The 17553-nt window shown below is 39.4% G+C and overlaps 1 protein-coding gene across 6 annotated transcripts in view; it reads left to right on the forward strand.

Moving 5' to 3' along the window:
- Positions 1-17553, forward strand: part of NOTCH2 (notch receptor 2) — a 195282-nt gene that overhangs the window by 106057 nt on the left and 71672 nt on the right. For all 6 annotated transcript variants that reach the window (XM_037826241.1, XM_037826240.1, XM_037826242.1 and 3 more), the window contains 3 exons: positions 260-519; positions 3951-4286; positions 13995-14117. In XM_037826241.1, the coding sequence (XP_037682169.1) occupies positions 260-519; positions 3951-4286; positions 13995-14117 (719 nt within the window). The remainder of the gene's footprint in view (positions 1-259; positions 520-3950; positions 4287-13994; positions 14118-17553) is intronic.

The following is a 17553-nucleotide window of genomic DNA, read 5'->3' on the forward strand; positions in this document are numbered from 1 at the left end:
TTTGCCTTGAATAAGGGTCATGCTGACTGGCTGTGGCTGACTATGCTAGATCATCTACCTGGATTTGTCACCTGCCAACACTCCAGTAGGACGTGGGAGTATGTAGTTAACTTCTCTAAGCTCTTTTTCTTCTCTCAAATTTGGGTAGTTTTACAGGTTGTTCCTCCAGGATTCTTGATTTATAATCTAGTGTTTTCTTGAATGAACTGGATTTACAGGAAGTCAGGTCTTTTCATGAACTCCTCTCTTTTCCCTACAGGTGTCCGGAAGGCTTCTTGGGGGAGTATTGTCAACATCGAGACCCCTGTGAGAAGAACCGCTGCCAAAACGGTGGGACCTGTGTGGCCCAGGCCATGTTGGGGAAAGCCACGTGTCGTTGTGCTGCGGGATTCACGGGTGACGACTGCCAGTACTCAACCTCTCACCCCTGCTTTGTGTCTCGCCCCTGCCTGAATGGAGGCACCTGCCACATGCTCAGCCGGGATAATTTTGAGTGCACTTGCCAAGTTGGTTTTACAGGTAACAAATGGTACTCAGGCCCATGCTTTCCTATTCTCAGCAGGCACCTTTATACAGCATCTTTTAGATCTTGGTGTCTGGCTCTTAAGGGTCCCCAACTCTGGTGCCCATTTCACATTTTAGTAAGGAATATTCCAAACAGCTATCCTCAATTTCTTTTTGAAGGTTTTAAGGAACAGAGAAGGAGAAAGAAAAAGGGGAATATTCAGCATTATTTGACTGTATAAAGTATATATGTCAGGATTGAGGATCAGAATTATTTCACTAAAGGAAATACACAATCACCAAAGGAGACTTTGGGTGCTTCTGACTACTCCCTTCTTGAAATCTCCTCTTGCTTAACATTCAGGGCACTGGCTTTCTGTTTTTTTGAACTGTGATTGTTCCTTCTGCATCGGCATTGCCTTGTCCTCATCCATTTGCCATCCCATAAATCTTAGTGTTCTGCAGAACTCTGTTTGAGCCCTCTTTTCAGCCATATCACAGCTTTCCCTGGGGAATCGCACTATCTCCAATTGTTTCAACTGTCATTATCTTCATCAGTTGTTTCTGACTTCCATAGTCATCCTTTCAGCCCTACCTCTACCCTGACATTAGACTCATATTTCTAACTGTCCATTGTACATGCTTCTTGGAAATTCTATTCTCAAACTCAACATGTTTATATAGTAAGTGGCACCAGTTTACACTCTAGGTTTCCCAAACTAGAAACTGCTCTCAGTTGTCCTTGCCTTACATAAACTTGGCCACTCATCCTAACCTCTGAATTGCCTCTCACCTGTCTACTCTTTTCCATTTCTTTTGCTACGCTGTAGTTGAGGGGCCAAGTCATCCCTCACCTTGACTCCTGCAGTATTTTCCTAACCAGTATTCTCTCCCCATCCTGTTCATCCATCACCTTGCCACATCTTTAATTATAGATGGAAATCTCCTCACAAACTCACCTGTATGCACTGCATAATGACTTTTTAACCATCCATGGAATAAACTGCAAACACTTTTTACCTGGCTTCCATGGGTCTTCAAAGTCTAGGCCTTACATCTTTTTGTAGTCTCCTCTCCTGCAAGCCTCTAGCTCTATTCACACCAAAATTCTCATTTTCTGAAAATGTCATACTTACTATTGCTTCCATGACCTTGCATATCCCTTTGCCTGGAATGCCCTTTTTATCCACCAAGTGATTCCCAATGTCATTTAAGACCCTGTCTTGGTGATCATTTCATGATTCCTTTAGGCAGTTAGCCTCTATGTCCTCTTTATGTCACATTTTATTGTAATCAATTTTTTATATATCTCTCATCTGTCTAGATTATGAGTGGGTCTGAGCTTTATTCAAAGGGGACCTATGTGTTTATTAAATTAGATGAGTAAAGGAAAACAATTTTCCATGTTGTCCCTCACGGTAAGCACTCAACAACAATTCTGTAAATCTAATAAGCAAAAAGTGAAAAATGTAGTTATGAGACTAGTCTGAGTCAGTTCATGTGGAACACTTGTTCTACTAATTCGTCGTCAAAAGTCATTTTTGGGGTGGAGGTTGGTGGGATGATCCGTGTCTTCGTCATGCCTGTGATGGCATTCACACTATGGGTTTTTGAATAGATTTGGTGGTTAAGAGAATTATTTCTTCCAGATTGTCAAATTTTGAGTTGTTTTGCTATCACAGGCAAGGTAAATAGTGGAGAGGGCATATCCATGTAAAACATTTTAATCCCAACCTGAGGAAATGGCAGTTATGCCTTCTTCATAATTAAATGCCCTCAAATTAGCAATTCTTTCTTCGATACAAAAAGGTTATCTTCTTGGTGTTATCTGTGTTCTGAACATTTTTACACATCTGCCTCTCTCGTCTTCCACTTTAGGAATCACTGCAGGGCACGTTTATCCTTTTGGTTTTGTGATGCCCCTGTACCTCACCTAGTCAGGCCTTGTTAGCTCACCCCATTCATAGACAAAAAAACTGAGGGGGCAAGTTAGTGCCATTACATGATATATACAGGAAGCCAAGTTCAACGACCTTTCTGTTTCAGTTGTGGGCAAACACTCTGATACATGGGGTTGCCAGAAGTAAGCATTTCTATCTCTTCTCCATTGTAAGTACTTATCAATGCAACGGAGGAAAAAGTGGGGTGAAAATTTGCAATTCCTCCATTTTTTCTCTGCTTAGCACCCTGAGATAAATGTGCTGTATCCAAATTTTTAATTATTGCACTTTCCCCCCTTTGATTCAACATCCCTTGATTGGCAAAGAGCACATCCACATACTCATGTTTCACCTCTTTCTCCCTTTTAGAAAAGCTGCTGTGGCTCTCATTTGCTTTTCTATTGGGTCAAAGATTTAGATGGTTTCCTGCCAACCAATTGGAGTATTAACAAATTCAGAGGGTCCGCATCTCTTTAGTTGCTTTTTTTTTTTTTCTTTTTTAAGGCTTAGCCTAATGAAAACAAAATGAATACCAAATTTACTAGCATCGTGGGAGTAATTTTTTTTTTCTTTTTCCATCTCAAAGAGTCTGTTTCACTTCCACTGGAATCATGCCTTAGGATCCAACACATCAGTGTTTCTCTGCTTCTGCTGGTACTTTCATACCTAAGAGCCCACAAGAGTTACCTTTATAGACCTTTATTCTGATGACAGCCTCTATTTCTTTTTAGTATACAAGGAGCCAGAAATTCCTCATCTTCTTCAAACACATCAAGCAATATTTATAGTAAGACCACGACTAATAACATGTTTCCCAAAATATGTGTGTGCATGTGTTATGTTTAAAGGAAATAGAAGCAGTATTGCCTTGTTTCTACCATTTAAGAGGTCTGTTTAGTAACTAGATGCTGTGAAAAATATCAATAATTTCATTCATTCATTAAACATGATTAGAGAGCTTACTGGGGATCCAGTCTCTGCCAATATGGCAGAGGATAAAATAGAAAGAAACAGCACACTTACTGTGCGTGTATGTATTTATAAGAGACTTGGGATGGTGAGGGGGGCATGAAGAATGGCTTTATGTAGGTAGTGACTTTTGAGCAGGGTCGTCAAGATAAGTCAGGAGGAACAGTTTGCGCAGAGACAAGGAGAGGTGAGAGAGTAGATCAATCCAGACCCTTGTTTGCTAGGGACTGTTGGAATCCTAGAGGACTGGGCTTCATGTGACTAACCTACAGTCGCCTGCATGTGTTCCAGAGTCTTTGAGTCTCAGCTGAGGGCCTTGGAGAGTTGCTGGAGAGTGTTTGGATCATAATCTTGAGAAGATTCTGGTTTGGACTTTCTGAAGGTGCCATTAGTTGGTTCCTGTTAAATTCAGCAGTTTAGGGATTTTCCATGCAAGAGCACCCTAATGTCACATATTGGTGGAAGATGTGGGTTGCTGAGGGTAGGGCTGACTCCCATTTCTGTTGGCAGTTCTGATTTCTATTATCCTTCCTTTAGGTAAGCTGTGCCAGTGGACTGACGCCTGCCTGTCGCATCCCTGTGCAAATGGAAGTACCTGTACCACTGTTGCCAACCAATTCATCTGCAAATGCCTCTCAGGCTTCACAGGGCAGAAGTGTGAGACTGATGTCAATGAGTGTGACACTCCAGGGCGCTGCCAGCACGGTGGCACCTGCCTCAACCTGCCAGGTTCCTATCAGTGCCAGTGCCCCCAGGGTTTCACGGGGCAGCACTGCGACAGCCCCTATGTGCCCTGTGCACCCTCCCCCTGTGTCAATGGAGGAACCTGCCGGCAGACTGGTGACTTCACTTTTGAGTGCAACTGCCTTCCAGGTAAGGAGCCCCCTGAGTGCCCTGAGTTTGGGGACACACCACCAGCACTGGAGGAGATGGTGGGCGTAGCTTAATTGCTCCTTTAGGAAGTATCCTTCCCAGCAAGGAAAAGGGGAAGTGAAAATTTTGTGTGGGTGGGTTGCAGATGAGGGTGGAGTTTTATGGACCCACTATGGTTCATAAACTGAGCACAGAATAATTTCACATGTCAGTGTTTATGACGATGAGTGGCTAGGAATTTATTTATTGTCCTTTATGGAGAAACAGTTAAAAATAAGACAGTGCTCTGGGAAAGGGACATAATAGAATGGAAAGGAACAAATGAGAATTAGACATTGAAAAATATGTATGTGTGATTTATAAAGTATTTTAAACTGAATCAATAATAGTAGTAGGTGATTAGCTTTCCTATGTGCTTTCACCTCTAATGGAGTAATAGATTATTTTCCTACCCACCTAAATGCACCCATTTACTCTTTTACAATTTTTTCTGGGCTACTGGCTGGCAGAGCCCTGAAGTTTACCCTGACTTGGGAAAAACACTATCCTGACTTGAAGCTAGAGAATTTTGAAACTGGTGTGTGTGTGTGTGTGTGTGTGTGTGTGTGTGTAGAATTCTGTCTAATCAATGAACACTTTTTGATGAGCTCTGACAGATTATGTATAAGAAGCTCTGTATGACACAAGTAGTTTGTCATACTCTTGACCAGTACAAGTCCCCTACGGCACACACACACAACCCCAGGATGGAAGGAAAAAGAGGAACAATGTGTGGAAGCTTGGGGCCTAGTATTCCAGTAGAGTTGGAGAAGGGAGCAGGCCTGGCCAATTCACTGAACTCCTTACAAAAATGATGAGGAGGTTGAAAACTGAGAATTTTGATTGGGAACAGAACATAAGCAGCTGGAGCAGAGGAATTACTAAGCAACAAAGATCCTGTTTTTATACAAATATCCTCAGTACAAAAACAAAAGAAGGGAAACTGTAGGGGAGAATAATGTGCTAAGTAAGCAGAATTGCCTCAAAAAGAGTTGCTCTGGTTACTCTTTCAGAGGGGGAAACTTAGATTCTGGTGGTATGGGTATGGTTCACATATAATAGGGCTGTGTGTTTTACCTTTTGGGGGTTAAAGGCCGTAGATTAGTCCTCTGTATAAAATCAAATGGTAACTTATCCATTTTATTCAGTAAAAATTTGTTGACTGCTTGCTATGTTTTAGGCACCATGTGCTAGGTGCTTGGGTTACAGTAGACATGACACTGTCATGTAATAGAAATGAAAGCTTAATATTACTTAACTGCAAATCACAAGAACAAGCTATGTAATTTTATTGCTTTCAGTTTCTCTCCAAATAAAGAATTGATAATGCTATAATTCTAGATACTGAATAAATGTTTACTAACATTCTATTACTATCACCGACATTATCTCTTGTAAGGAATAACTAGAAGATAACTTTCTTCAATCCTTTGTTCGTTTTTAGTATTTTAAGGGTTAAAGAAGTAAATAAAAATGTGAACAGTTTAATTTTGCAAATATTTTAATATTCTGATAGTCTAAGTGGCTAGTAATTGAGGTTAGTGTGATTTATTGTTGAGGGCTAAATGTGTTTTTCAGTTTTAAGAAAATTACTTTTAATAGTTGCCTAGAGCAGGAGGTTGATTTGGCAGCAAGACACTGACAGGAAGTTAAAGTCAATAAAGGAAGTTTTTAGCTGGGAGAGAGTGATTATTCACTCCCATGGTCTCTGCATTGTTATCCATTAGCCACGATGAGAACCTTAGGGAATTCTGAGAGTGTGTCCAGGAAAGGATCTATCAAACCAGAGCGGTACCTCCTCCTTGAGAAAGGAAATAACCAGGGATTCCGCAGCAAAGAGGCTGCCAGGGCTAGTGGGACAGAGTAAGGAGATGGTGCTGTCTCTGATGCTCTGCATGTAGTTTAAAAACAAGACATTTGTTTACTCACCAATGAAGTTCTCGTGCACATGTGGGTGTTGGAGGGTGGGGATGCAGCTGGGGAGGAGATTGGGGCAAAGGGAGAACTAATATGTATTCAATGCCTTTTATGAGTGAGGCACCGTGCCAAGTACTTTTGTGTCTGTTAGCTCAATTTCACAAAGACCTTGGGGATAGTTATTTTTCAGGCTTCCCCAGGCAAAGTAACTGAGGTTTGGAGATATTAATGTGATTTAGCCAAAGTTTCACAGCTGATAGGTGATTAAGCTGACAAATGATGTCAGCTCAGTCAAATGTATAGATGGAAATTCAAAGACAATGCAAAACAATAGATGATGCAGTAACACTGTGAATAAATATATAGTTTACACAATTTGTAAGATTTTCTGAGATTTTGTGTTCATTGTTCTTATATCCCAGGTGGAGTTTGGAAAGTATTCACTTCACTTCCATACAGGGAAATAGGACTTGGAGATGACTTTCTTTTAGAAGATATTTTCACAATGCTGTACCATTCTCCTTGCCCCTCCCTCCATTGACCTCCACACTATTCAAGAGCCTAAAATGTTACTTGAGATAATAGTCACTATCTCAATGTAAATAGCAACCGTATGTGAAGAGATCCATTATTTCAGTTCTAAGATTGGGGAAACCAAGTCAGCAGGAGGCAAAGTATCTTCTTTAGGTGTTATGCAACTCCCAAGTGGCTAATTCTGCCACATTGGAAGTCTTTGCACATCTCTTTGAGGCTTATCCTGGCCACCCTATTTAAAATTATAACCCTTCCCTCCCTCAATTCCTGACCGTGGTCTACTTTTTTCTCTTCTTTTTCTATAGCACTTACCATCTTTTTGCTATATAATTTACACTCTACAATTTACTTCATTATGTCTATTGTTTATTGTCTGTCTTTTCCAAATTCTGCTGGCACTTCCCCTTTCTAGAGTGAAAACAAGGATCTTTGTTTTTGTGTAGTGATGTATCCTACGCATCTAAAAAGAGCACACAATTATTTGTTGACTGACTGAGTTTAGCCTCATATCATAGTATTGAGAATGTAACTTTTCTCTTCTCATTTCTTCCTGTTACCATGCATACTAGACTTAGTTTGTCTTGTCCTTTGTACTTGTACTCTAATAGTGGAAAAGGGAAATTTTAGTCCTTCTCATCTCTGAGAGTCTGAACCCCACTTAAGTGAGTGATTATATTTCAGTGGTTAACCTATAATTCTTTTCTAGCAGATGGCACTGTGGTCACTGTGAGTTAGTTTTGGTGTTATTGTAGGGCTCACAGGGAAGGAATTAAAACTGTAAAAATGAATCATCTTGCATGACATAGAAAGAAATGTTCTCCAGAGGGGGGAAATGAACATATTCAAGGGGTAACTAATAGAATCTAACCAAGGAACTGCATTTCATCTTCTTCTTGGATCAGCTACTATTCACTTTCCAGATTCTTCATGAGATATCATTATGTCAAGTCTTTTGCAGAAGTCCTGAGGGGTGGCATGCAGCCAGAGTTATTTTAACATAAGCACAAAATAGGGCATGAAAGCAAATTATTAAATCATTGACTCCCAGTATTTTTGGGTTAGGGCCAACCAATAGGGACAGAATGAGTTAGGCTGACTCTATGCTTGTAGGTATTTTACTAAAGTAGAATAAGTAATCAGAAGACAGTGTGCTGTGTTGAATCTACTGGCTGTCTCTCATGAGTTTACGGTTGAATTGGACAGTCTTCAGTGTACTTTCCTTTTTCTTTTTCTCTCACATCCCTTTATTCCTCTGTTATATTTTTTTAACTTTGTAAAAAGCTGTCTGATTTGTCTTCCCCAAACAATGAAGGCTTATTCTTTGTAAGCCATGTCTATACTCACAGGCTGATTATATTTATTATCCCTGTGTAATTAAAATAAAGCTTAAGCGCATTTTGCAGTTTTGTGTCTGCCCTGTTGTTCCTGAGCTTAAGAACATTAGAAATAATTCACCTCTGCACTCTCATATACAGGGGCATATGATGTTCTCTTGGGTATTATGGTATTCATATTTTGGCAGGTTTCTCTGGAGCAGATACAGAAATGATCATACTGCTTTCCAGGGTATATTATTTTAGTGCCTTTGACCTGGGCTCTACGTTCAGTTTTAATTGATATTCCCAAAGTCCTTACATCCTGTCATGCTCAGTACTTTTTCCCATGTTATCTCCTCAGCTTTCTATCATCTTCTCCCCTTTCTTTATATATGACTTATTTTTCCTTTATGTTTTGTCAAAAGCGTCTTTTTCCCTGAAATTCTCCTACATACCCTACCCCCTTTGAGATCTCTTGATACCCTTGTATACCTCCAGAACAGCACTTTTCAAGCTATTTACTTATTCATCTTCCCCAGTAGACTCACATTTTAACTTTTTCCTCCCAGTACTCAACATAGTGCTTGGCAAAGTTGGGACTCAATAAATATTTGGAAAGATGAACTGAATGAATGGAATGTGGTAAGCAGAGGAAAGAATTTCTATATTCTACAGTCCTTTTTTAATGTACTAAATGTATTTCTATTGAATCCCCTTTTTCATTTCTTTGATTTCTTTGGTGAGAAAGTTAGAAAGGAAAGTGGAGATCATTGGGGAGACTTCAAGTGGGAGCAGCAAGCCTGGAAGACTGGTGGTGTGGGGAACACACATGGACTGGTCAGGGGTCAGTAGCCTTACCCAACAGAGGATGGAAGAGGTGAACCAAGAAAACCAGTTGACAGGGATGGGATCAGTTAGCCTTTGACTTTATAGTTTAAAAGTTAATAAACAAAACTCTTTTTTTGGAAATATCTATCAAATTCTTCCTAGAAAAAAAAAAAAGTAGCCTTGTACCTTTTTGCCTTTTGTCCAGTTCCAGGTATCCCAGTTTTTTTTCCTCCCTCTTTCATCCCTGTTCAATGAGAGTTTTAACTCGAGGACTTCCGGCCTGGCTTGGGAGAAGCCTGGCTGTATCATCTCATCTTTCTCTTTCTGCTCTCTCCTCCAAGCCTTTCCACCCTCACACCTCCCAGGATCTGAAAACAAGAAGTACTCTCTTGAGAGATGCTGTTCTCTGTGTGGGATGACGAGTGCAAAAGACTCTTGCTCCCCACCCTCACTGTCATCATTAATCAGTTAAGTGGCCCACGGTTTTGTTAACAATACAGTCTTAAAATATTCTTTCCAAGTTAATTTTCCTCCTTTTTTCCTTTTAAGGATGTGAATTGGCTTTAAGTTGTAGGCTCCTTTTAGTGTGACCCTGTGAGCCTCTCTGAATCTGCCACACCCACCCCACCCACAGGTCTGGAGACTTGTCTGTTTCCTTTTCCCTTAAAAACTTAAAATACATAATTGAGAAGTGACTGCACTGTAACTTATTCATATAACCTTTTTCTCTCCCCTTTGGATAGGCTGTTTCTTATAAGAATTTGCTAGCTATTTTCAAAAAGAATTCTGTACCTCTATTTTTAAACCACAAATACTGTTTTAACTTTGGAGAACTGATTTGGCTTGAGTTTGCACAGACATGGGAACTTTTAACCTAGAGTCAGTTTTTCATATTATTGAAAGGGAACTCTGGTGTCCCAGAGAGAATATTTGATTGGAGCTGGGGAAATCTTGTTCAGTGGTAACTCATACCTACCAGCCATGTATACTTCGGCAAATCAGCCACGTGGACCTCAAATTCCTCATCTGTAACACAGAGCGATTAGAATAGATGATCTTGAAGGGTGTTGTTCTAGTTTGCTAATGCTGCGGAATGCAAAACACCGGAAATGGATTGGCTTTTATAAAAAGGGGATTTATTTGGCTACACAGTTACAGTCTTAAGGCCATAAAGTTTCCAAGGTAACACATCAGTAATCGGGTACCTTCACTGGAGGATGGCCGATTGCATCCAGAAAACCTCTGTTAGCCGGGAAGGCACGTGGCTGGCGTCTGCTCCAAAGTTCTGGTTTCAAAATGGCTTTCTCCCAGGACGTTCATCTCTAGCAAACTTGCTCCTCTTCAAAACGTCACTCACAGCTGCACTGAGTTCCTTCTTTTTGAGTCAGCTCATTTATATGGCTCCACTGATCAAGTCCCACCCTGAATGGGTGGGGCCATGCCTCCATGGGAATATCCCATCAGAGTCATCACTCACAGCTGGGTGGGGCACATTCCAAACAAATCTAATCACCAAAACGTCTGCCCCACAAGACTACATCAAAGAAAATGGCATTTGGGGGACACAATACATTCAAACTGGCACAAAGGGATACTGTGATCTCATTGATATATAATAATGTTAACTAATATGTGTACGATACTTTATTTTTGTATTTATTTCCCTGATAACTTTACTGAGGTATAACTCACATGCCATACAATTCACCCTTTTAAAGTATGCATTACAATGGTTAGTATATTCAGAGTTGTGCAGCCATCACCACAATCAATTTGAGTATTTTCTCACTCAAAAAGAAATCTGTACCCATTAATGGTCACTCCCCATACCCTCTAAACACCCCAGCCTTAGGCAACCTCTAATCTACTTTCTGTCTATAGGTTTGCCTGTTCTGAATATTTCATATAAATGGAGTCATGGTCTTTTATGACTGGCCTCTTAGCACAATGCTTTCAAGGTCACTCATATTATAGCCTGTATTAGTATTTCATTCCTTTTTATTACTGAATAAAATTTCATTGTATAGATATACCACATTTTATTTATCCATTCATCAGTTGATGGGCATTTGGGTTATTTTTTGCTTTTTGGCTATTATGAATATTGCTTCTATGAACACTGGTGTACATGTTTTTGTGTGGCCATACATTTTCATTTCTCTTGGGTATATATACACCTACAAGTAGAATTGCAGGCCATAACTCTATGTTTAAACTTTTAAGGAACTGCCAGACTGTTTTCCAAATTGGTTGCACTATTTTATATTCTTAAATATATGAGGGTTCCAGTTTCTCCACATCCTCATCAACACTTGTATTATCTGTCTTTTTTATTACAACCATCCTATGAAGTGGTATCTTGTTGTTTTGACTAGCATTTCATGGTTAATAATATTGAGCATCTTTTCATGTGCCTATTGGCCATTTGTATATCTTTAGAGAAATATCTATTGAGATCCTTTGCCCATTTTTAAATTGGGCTATTTATCTGTTTATTGTTGAGTTGTAGGAGTTATTTATATATTCTAGACACAAGTTCTTTATCACATTTTCTTCCTTTCTGAGAACTGTCTGTTCACTTTTTTTATGATATTCTTTGAAGCACAAAAGTTTTTAATTTTGGTGAAATCCAACTTATCTACTTTTTTCTTTTGTTGTTTGTTTTGTGTCACATCTAAGAAGACTTCTCCTAACTGGAAGTCACAAAGATTTACTTGTATGCTTTCTTCCTGTGGTTTTAAAGTTTTAGCTTTTACATTTAGGTCTCTGATCCATTATGAGTTCATTTTTATGTATGGTATGAGCAAGGGGTCCAACTTCATTCTTTTGTCTGTGGATATTCAGTTGTCCTATTGCCATTTCTTGAATTAAGTGCTTTTAAATATCTAACTCATTTAATCTTTCAACAACCCAGTAAGGTAGGTCCTATTAATTCCTCCATTAAGGAGAGAAATTTAAGTATCTTGCCCACTTTCAATCAACTGTTACATTGCAAGTCAGATTTGAACCTAAGCAGTTTGGCCCCAGAGCCATGAATTAAAGGTCTCGCCTACTTATCCTCTTACTTACCTACCTGTCAATGGGGAAGAACTACCTAAAAAATGGTCAATCAGTCATAAAAAGAAAACATTTTATTTTGAATATGTTGTGGTCATGCTGAAAGGGTGCTGCCTTCTTAATTTGTCTGTGGGTGGTAAGTTCAGTTAGTTGCCACATTGGCTAATAAAGTCAGAGTCACAGTTTCTATACCTTATAGCTTAGCAACAGAGGTTCTCCTAAACACCACCCGTCTGGTCAGTCACCAAAGAGATCACGTTAGGTGAGGATGACCATCACCAGTTCTAGAACACCACCAGACCACCAGGCAGGTTCTAGCGTTGGTGGGCCTGGAGACCCATTTCCACCCATGTTCTGAAATTGTAATTTTTCTGAACGGTGTTCATGAAGAACACAAACCTTGGTTCTAATTCAGAGGCCGCTTACTCGGTAGATCTGTAGATTTGGCCTCGCTTTCTTTATCATAATTAGGGATGGAATTAGACAGTTCAACATTTTCTGACTCTTGAGTCCCTTTGTAAAACTTTTACATAGTTAAACAGAAATATGAGTAATGTGATAAATTTTTAAAGCTTTCAGTCTACAAAAATTTCCACGGTCTTTCTCAAGTATGCTTAGTGATTCATCTGCTTGAAGGGACTGAGCCCCAAATACCTAGAGAAATCTAATTCTCTTCTATCATGCTTTCCATTATTCCCATCTTCCATAAAGTGATTTCCTTTGGTCTCTAGGTAACTTTTTGGCCAGTGAATTTATATTCATTTACATGACTGCCATTGTATTCAGAAAACCCAGCCATGCCCTTGTGTAGCAGAGCAGATGTAGAATACTACAGTAGCTTGTGGTAAGGAAGGAATAAAGCAAGGTGTGATTGATGTCTCTCCCACACACCAGACTGTAAATGCCATGAAAGAGGGGACTGTGTCTCTTTTTACTCACTGGTGTGTCCCCAGTGCCTAGTGTAAGACTCAATAAATATTCTGAGTGAGAGCAGGAGCAACCTTAAGGGATATTTTGAGAAGACCAAATACTTAGTCATGTGCTGTTTCTGATAGGAGAATGTTCAATGAACATCCTCTTGTCCTAAAACTGGTAGTCTTCTATTTTTTTAGCTAAGGGATTTGGTAGCAAGGAGAGACAAAGGAAGAAGCCCAGCATATAAATTACAGAGTAATACACTGTGGGCAGTTGGGGTAAAGTTTGGTGTGCTAGTTTCATTTTTCATAAAGAGGAAGGAAGTAAGGCTCAAAATGTAGAGAGGAACATAAAAAATTTGAAGTGTTGGTAAGTTTGTAAATAATAAGTAATAAGGCCACCCCATTTTCATATAGCTTTGTTACATTTTTATAGCACTTTGCTCATGACAAGGCTCTTATAACAACCTAGAAAGATGGGGTGGGCTGGTGAGATCAGACTCATTTTACAGATGAGGAGGCTTATTCAGCAATTTTGACTTGCCCTGTGTTAAATAGCTTTTAGATGCTGAGGTTGGGATTTGACCCGTATCTTTAAACTTTCAGTTCAGTATTCTTCCTATGACATCCGCACTGCCCTGCCTAGTTTTAGAGGCCTCTTTGAGCAGTCATCCCAGGAAATATGAAAGGGACCTAAATATAATTAGGAAATCTTTTATCTCTTCTTCCCATTAGTCTGGCATGGGTTAGGGAAATCTAATGCTGTTTTTTTTAGAACCAACCAATGAATATCTGTCCTGATTAACACTTATCTTTGCTGGGATTTTATTTCATGAAAGCCTTTGAAATCCTTGTGAGGTAACTATGAAGGCATGCCATTGGTATAATGAGTCACTTACACTGCCCAGCTATGCTGGAGGCCGAAGAAGACAGGGTGTTGGGGGATTTTCCATAAAGTGAGTGAGTCCTGGGTTGAGTAGCTGCTAGCTGCTGAACTGAAATCATGAAGTTGGTCTGTCCTGATGACCATGCCCTTTGGCAGAAGAGCATGTCACTTCTTCTGAATGAGAAATCATAGTTTTCTTTTGTTTTTCTCTTACCAGGATTTGAAGGGATCACCTGTGAGTGGAACATTGACGACTGCCCTAACCACCAGTGTCAGAATGGAGGGGTTTGTGTGGATAGCGTCAATACGTACAACTGCCGCTGCCCCCCTCAATGGACAGGTATGTGCACTGTTTTGAGTCTACCGGAATGGGCATGGATTGGTAGCCAGAGAGAGCTTGCTAGTGAAGTGTGTACCTTTTACAGATTATCTTAAGGCTGCTTTGGGATCAGTATGTGAACTGAGCAGGGTTCTCCATGCTAGATCACTGGGTATGAGCCTGTATTGCTAACCCCATACATTCTCCTGTATTCACATAACAGGAAAAAATATTCCCATAGTTGATTGGTTGATTAGAGTCTGTTGATTAGGTAGCTGCTCTGAACTTGGCACTGTACTAGGAGCTGTGGCAAATACAAGGAAGAGCATTAGTGATAGCCCAGAACTTATTTCTGGGAAAAGTTGCACATAGCCTGGAATATAGTGGATGCTAAATAAATATTTGAGAGAGAAAGGACATAACTTAAATGCAGAAATAAGCGGTACAGACTTCAATAGGGTTATTGTTTGTTCACGGACGGAAACCTGCCTCACGTTATTGTCTTTTCCCATAATTATGCAAATAGGTGGGCAGGTACTCTTGATGGCATTATTGTTATAATACTCACTCTACACTTCTACTTTATCCTTTCTGTGTCCCTTTTTGTACATAGAACAAAAATAGACTTCAGTGCCTCTGACATTTGAAGAGCAGTCTTGCTTAACTTTACAGCTTTTTGCAAGTTTCTGAAGTTGGCTTAAGCAGGCTTTTCATTTAGTTTTGGAAGTTGAGTGATTTTATGCAGATATTTATTTTCAATTTCTATTTGTCTGTCTGTCTGTCTATCTAAGGACTTGTTAAATAATTAAGAACTGATCCTTTTTGAGAGAGATTGGTTGATTTAACGTGGAAACCCAAGAAACAAATTATTGTTATAAGGAAGAAACAATAGTACCAGTGATGGACTGTACCCAGCAAAGAAGTCTTGCTATTGGTTTGCACCATTATTACCTGGTATTCTTTCGAGTCTCTGAAATGCTTTCCCTTATCTGTAGCATCTAATTATTTAGAGTACTCTTTAGAACTGCAGACTATGAATAGAAAAATACAAAAGGGGTTTAAATCTTCAATGACATGATTTCCTGGAAGGCATACATTTCTGCTTTTAATCCCCAAACTGTCCTATTTAATACTTTCCCACCAGTTTCCCTGGAATTGGACTTCCCCTAGAATTTGACTTCCCCTAGAATTTCTTCATGATGTCTTGATCCTAGGACTTCACTCCTAACCCTCAGTTATTCCTGTCATATTCTCTCTCCTCTCTAGCTTTTCCCATATCTATGGTTGATTTTTCAGAGGCCAAATTTTTCAACTTAAAAAAAAGAGTAGTGTGAAGTTAATCATGTGCAAAGATTTGAATTTTCTCTTTTTAATGATCCTTACAGTGTAATTGAGCAGGGTAAGATATTTGTTAGGAACTTGACCCCATCCTGGTCTCTCTTTTGCCCAGTGGGAAAGCAGCTCCTGATAGTTCTGCATGGTACTGAGGCTTCTGATACCAATCAACATTAAATGGTTTTATTATTTCGTTGCTGATTTCTCTTTGATCCTGCATGCAGTTTTCTGCTTTGATAGCTAATTAGGAAGGCCCGAATTTGAGGGAAACATTACCAAAATTTCTTACCCTAGGATGTTCAGTAAATGACTCTTTCCTATCAAAGTCCTTATAAAACATTTCCTTCTCCGTGCATTTTTATCTTTTCTAGAAAGGGTGACAAAGATGATGGATAAGCTGAATGTAGCAATATTTATTTTTTTGGCTTGCTGTGTCTCCTTAGGAGTGACTCTCAGCCTTTGGTTTTCCACCACAGGTTTCCTTCCTCTTTTTCACTCAAGCCAAGTATTTGATTTCTGATGACAATCCTTATTTTGCACCCCCTCATCACCAATGGGGTAAAGGCTCTTCCTCTGTCATTTGAAGCCCCCAAGGCCATAGCCCTGCCTGCTTCTCCAGTCTGTTCTCCTCTTGTGTCCAGTTGCACTTTGTACTCGAGCAGTAAGAACTGCTTCCAGTTCTCTTGTATCTACCACGTGTTGTTTCACGTCATATGTCTTCATTCTTACTGTTCTTTCTCTCTAGATTTCTCTTCTCCACTTCTCTTATTTTTCTCTCCAGTTTTTACCAGCTCAATTCAGATCAGGTGCTTACCTTCTTCAGGAAGCCTTTCATGAGCTCTCTCCTGGCTAGGCCAAGTGTTTTCCTAGACTCCCTCAGTACCTGAGGCATTCCTTTATGATAGTGCTTGCCATTACTTACATTGACATTAGTACATGCTTGATATGAAGGAGGTACTGAGTTATGGGGCAGTTGAAGTGTTGATGATAGCAGTTACTAGCACTCTTTACAAACTCATTTTTAGTCGCAGGGAGGAGCTGTGTTGTTTTACCATCTTTTCCCTTCCCTCCATTTGTGACTTAGGGTCCCAATTTATATTGATATTAGGGTTACAAATGTAGATTACTATTTCCTACTTTTACAAATTTGAGAAATAAATGGGGTTGGAGGGCTTGGAGTTAACTAGTGTTTATTGAGCTCCCAAATACTGTGTAATACAAAACAATGTTTGTGTGTGTGTGTATAATCTTTATAATAACTGTATTAGGAATAGAGTTTATTAAATATCCTTTTTAATAGATGATGATGCCTGTTCAGAAGGGTTAAATAATTTGTCCAAGGAACATATTGGTTGGGTTAGGATTTGATTTTAGGTTTGTTGAAACTCCAAATCTGGTTCAAATATGTGCTCTTTTTGTATATCAAATTGACTCTTATGAGGTGTGTTTGTTGGGTCTTTTTAATAGACTGAAAGTTCAATTTATAATTTTATTATTCTAGGATTTGGGGATTTATACATTTGTGTTTTTTCCTTTTTAAAAATTTGGATGGTTACTCTGAAGTTAGAAGTTAGTATTATATGAATGTCTTATATTCAATCTGGTGCTGTTTTCACTATACCAAAGAGCCTTATGACAGCTTTATGCAGATTTCCCTTTACATTTCATTTCTTAGAATTGAAGCACACATCGTTTGATCCAGCTTTTAACAAAATAGAAAAGGAGGAGTTGGAGTAGGCTACTAGGAGAGGAAATGAAGTTGCCAACCATCTCTGAAAAAGAATGGGTGGGATTATATGGCTGAAAAACATGGTATTAATTTTATCTAAATGGAGATTTGGGAAGTTTGCTGTGGTTTTAATGAGAAGTGTCAGTTAGGTATGGTTTTTGTTTCCTAGTGCGCATAACGTGGAAGGTTTAGCCTTTTGTAGCAAGCTCTGGACTTTAAGATGACCAGAAATTTTTTCCACCTCTATTCATGGTTTCATTTGGAGCAAATAAGTGAGCTTCCTTTTCTTTTCTTCAGAGGCTTTATCTTCTGTCCATGGAACTAATGTCTCTTAGTTACTCTGCTGGGGGCATTGGGAAAATAAGGAGTGCAATAAAAAGCTTTTTGAACTTT

This window comes from Choloepus didactylus, chromosome 2 (genome assembly GCF_015220235.1).
Source record: "Choloepus didactylus isolate mChoDid1 chromosome 2, mChoDid1.pri, whole genome shotgun sequence".
NCBI classification, from domain to species: Eukaryota; Metazoa; Chordata; class Mammalia; order Pilosa; family Megalonychidae; genus Choloepus; species Choloepus didactylus.